A 1541-nucleotide genomic window follows, 5' to 3' on the forward strand; every position below is an offset into this window, starting at 1 on the left:
GAGGGCCCGTGCGCGCCTGGGGCCTGCGGCAGGGTCTGCGCAGCCGTGACCTCCTCTGCCGACGCTGGTGATGCTGGTGGCGGGGCCTCCTCCAGGGCCGGGAGACCGGGGTCCCCGGGGCCCAGCGCCTCGGGGCTGGCTTCCGAGTAACTCAGATTCGCGGAGCTGACTTTCCCCTCAGGGGACAAGGCCTCCAGATCGGATTCGAATTCTCCTTCCCATCCGAGCTCCTCGCTGGTGGCCATTTCCCCTTCGGAATGTTCTGGAGCACCGGCAGCCTCTTCGTAGATGGGCTCCAGGCTCTGCGGGCGGGGCGGGCCCTGCAGCGCGTGGGTGGGGAGGCGGGGCAGTGTGTGAGGGGCCGGCCACGCCGGAGGACCGGCCAGCGCTCAGGCCGCCGCTCTGCGGGTGGGAGTGTGCGTGCGGTGTCCTGCGCCCTCGCCATAGGAAGTGACCCCGAAAAGTCAGGGCAAGTGCCTTGGCCGTGGGGTGCTCCTGGGCAGCCCCAGTGTGTGGGAAGGGCAGGCGCCTCTTTGTGGGGACCGTGCGCCCCAGTCAGGTGACTGGATCTTCACCCAACGATACTGCCCAGAATGGCCCCCGTGGGCTACCCTGTCGCCTTCCTGCTCCGGCTCCTGCTCCGGCTCCAGCTCCGTCTCGGCCTCCGGCTCCAGCTCCAGCTCCGGCTCCTGCTCCGGCTCCAGCTCCAGCTCCTGCTCCAGCTCCGGCTCCTGCTCCGGCTCCAGCTCCGGCTCCAGCTCCTGTCCCGGCTCCTGCTCCGTCTCGGCCTCCGCCTCGGCCTCCGGCTCCTCTTCCCTCTCCCCGGGGCCGGCATCTTCCAGCTGAGACCTGGGTGCAGAGGCGGTTTCAGGCCCACAGGGTGCTTCTGGCCTGGAGTCTCCCCACCGGGCCTCCACTGCACCCACCCAGCCACGGAGCACACAGGGAGCCCCGGAGGCGGGAGGACGCGGGGAGGCAGCACGGAGACTGCGGACCCGGTGCCTGGGCAGAGCCGGGCGGGCGGGCAGCGGCGGGGCGCCCGGCGCCGTCCCACGTCCCCGAGGGCTGGGCTCCGCGCTCGCCTGGTTCCCAGCCGAACAGGCAGCTCCTTTTGTTTCTTCCCAATTAAAAGTGCAGGCTTGATTTTTAAAAAGCCAAAGGAAGTCAGAAACGTGGCCAGGCAAGGAGCCCCCCCACGGCCCTCGGAGCCTGCCTGGGGGACGTTCCGTGGGGAAGCCCTACACAGGGGGAGACCTGTTCCTATTCGGTGTGGCCCCAGGGTCTCCACACAATAGCCACCTGACAAGGTTCTGTAAGAATGAAGCCAGTGTCTAAGCTACAAAGGTCAGACTTTCCCTGGTTTCATCCTTCCCCACCGCACAGCAGCAAGCCCGGCTGCCGGGCTCCTGCGGGGGGGTGGTGGTGGGGGTGGCCAGCCCTTCGCCCTTCCAGGGCCGGTGGGGGCGTCTCTAGGGGTGCCCAGCGCCCCCGGCTCTACAGCGAGACGGCTTGGTGGTTGCCATGGTGACGAGGGCCTGCGG

At 68.9% G+C, this 1541-nt stretch overlaps 1 protein-coding gene across 1 annotated transcript in view; it reads right to left on the reverse strand.

The window, feature by feature from the left end:
• CCDC40 (coiled-coil domain containing 40) overlaps positions 1-1541 on the reverse strand; it is a 19616-nt gene that overhangs the window by 13180 nt on the left and 4895 nt on the right. Inside the window, exons 2-3 of the mRNA XM_012734568.1 lie at positions 612-849; positions 17-302 (exon numbers count right to left, since the gene is read on the reverse strand). Of these exons, the coding sequence (XP_012590022.1) occupies positions 17-302; positions 612-849 (524 nt within the window). The remainder of the gene's footprint in view (positions 1-16; positions 303-611; positions 850-1541) is intronic.

This window comes from Condylura cristata, unplaced genomic scaffold (assembly GCF_000260355.1).
Source record: "Condylura cristata isolate star-nosed mole 26May11 unplaced genomic scaffold, ConCri1.0 scaffold00060, whole genome shotgun sequence".
Classification (NCBI taxonomy): Eukaryota; Metazoa; Chordata; class Mammalia; order Eulipotyphla; family Talpidae; genus Condylura; species Condylura cristata.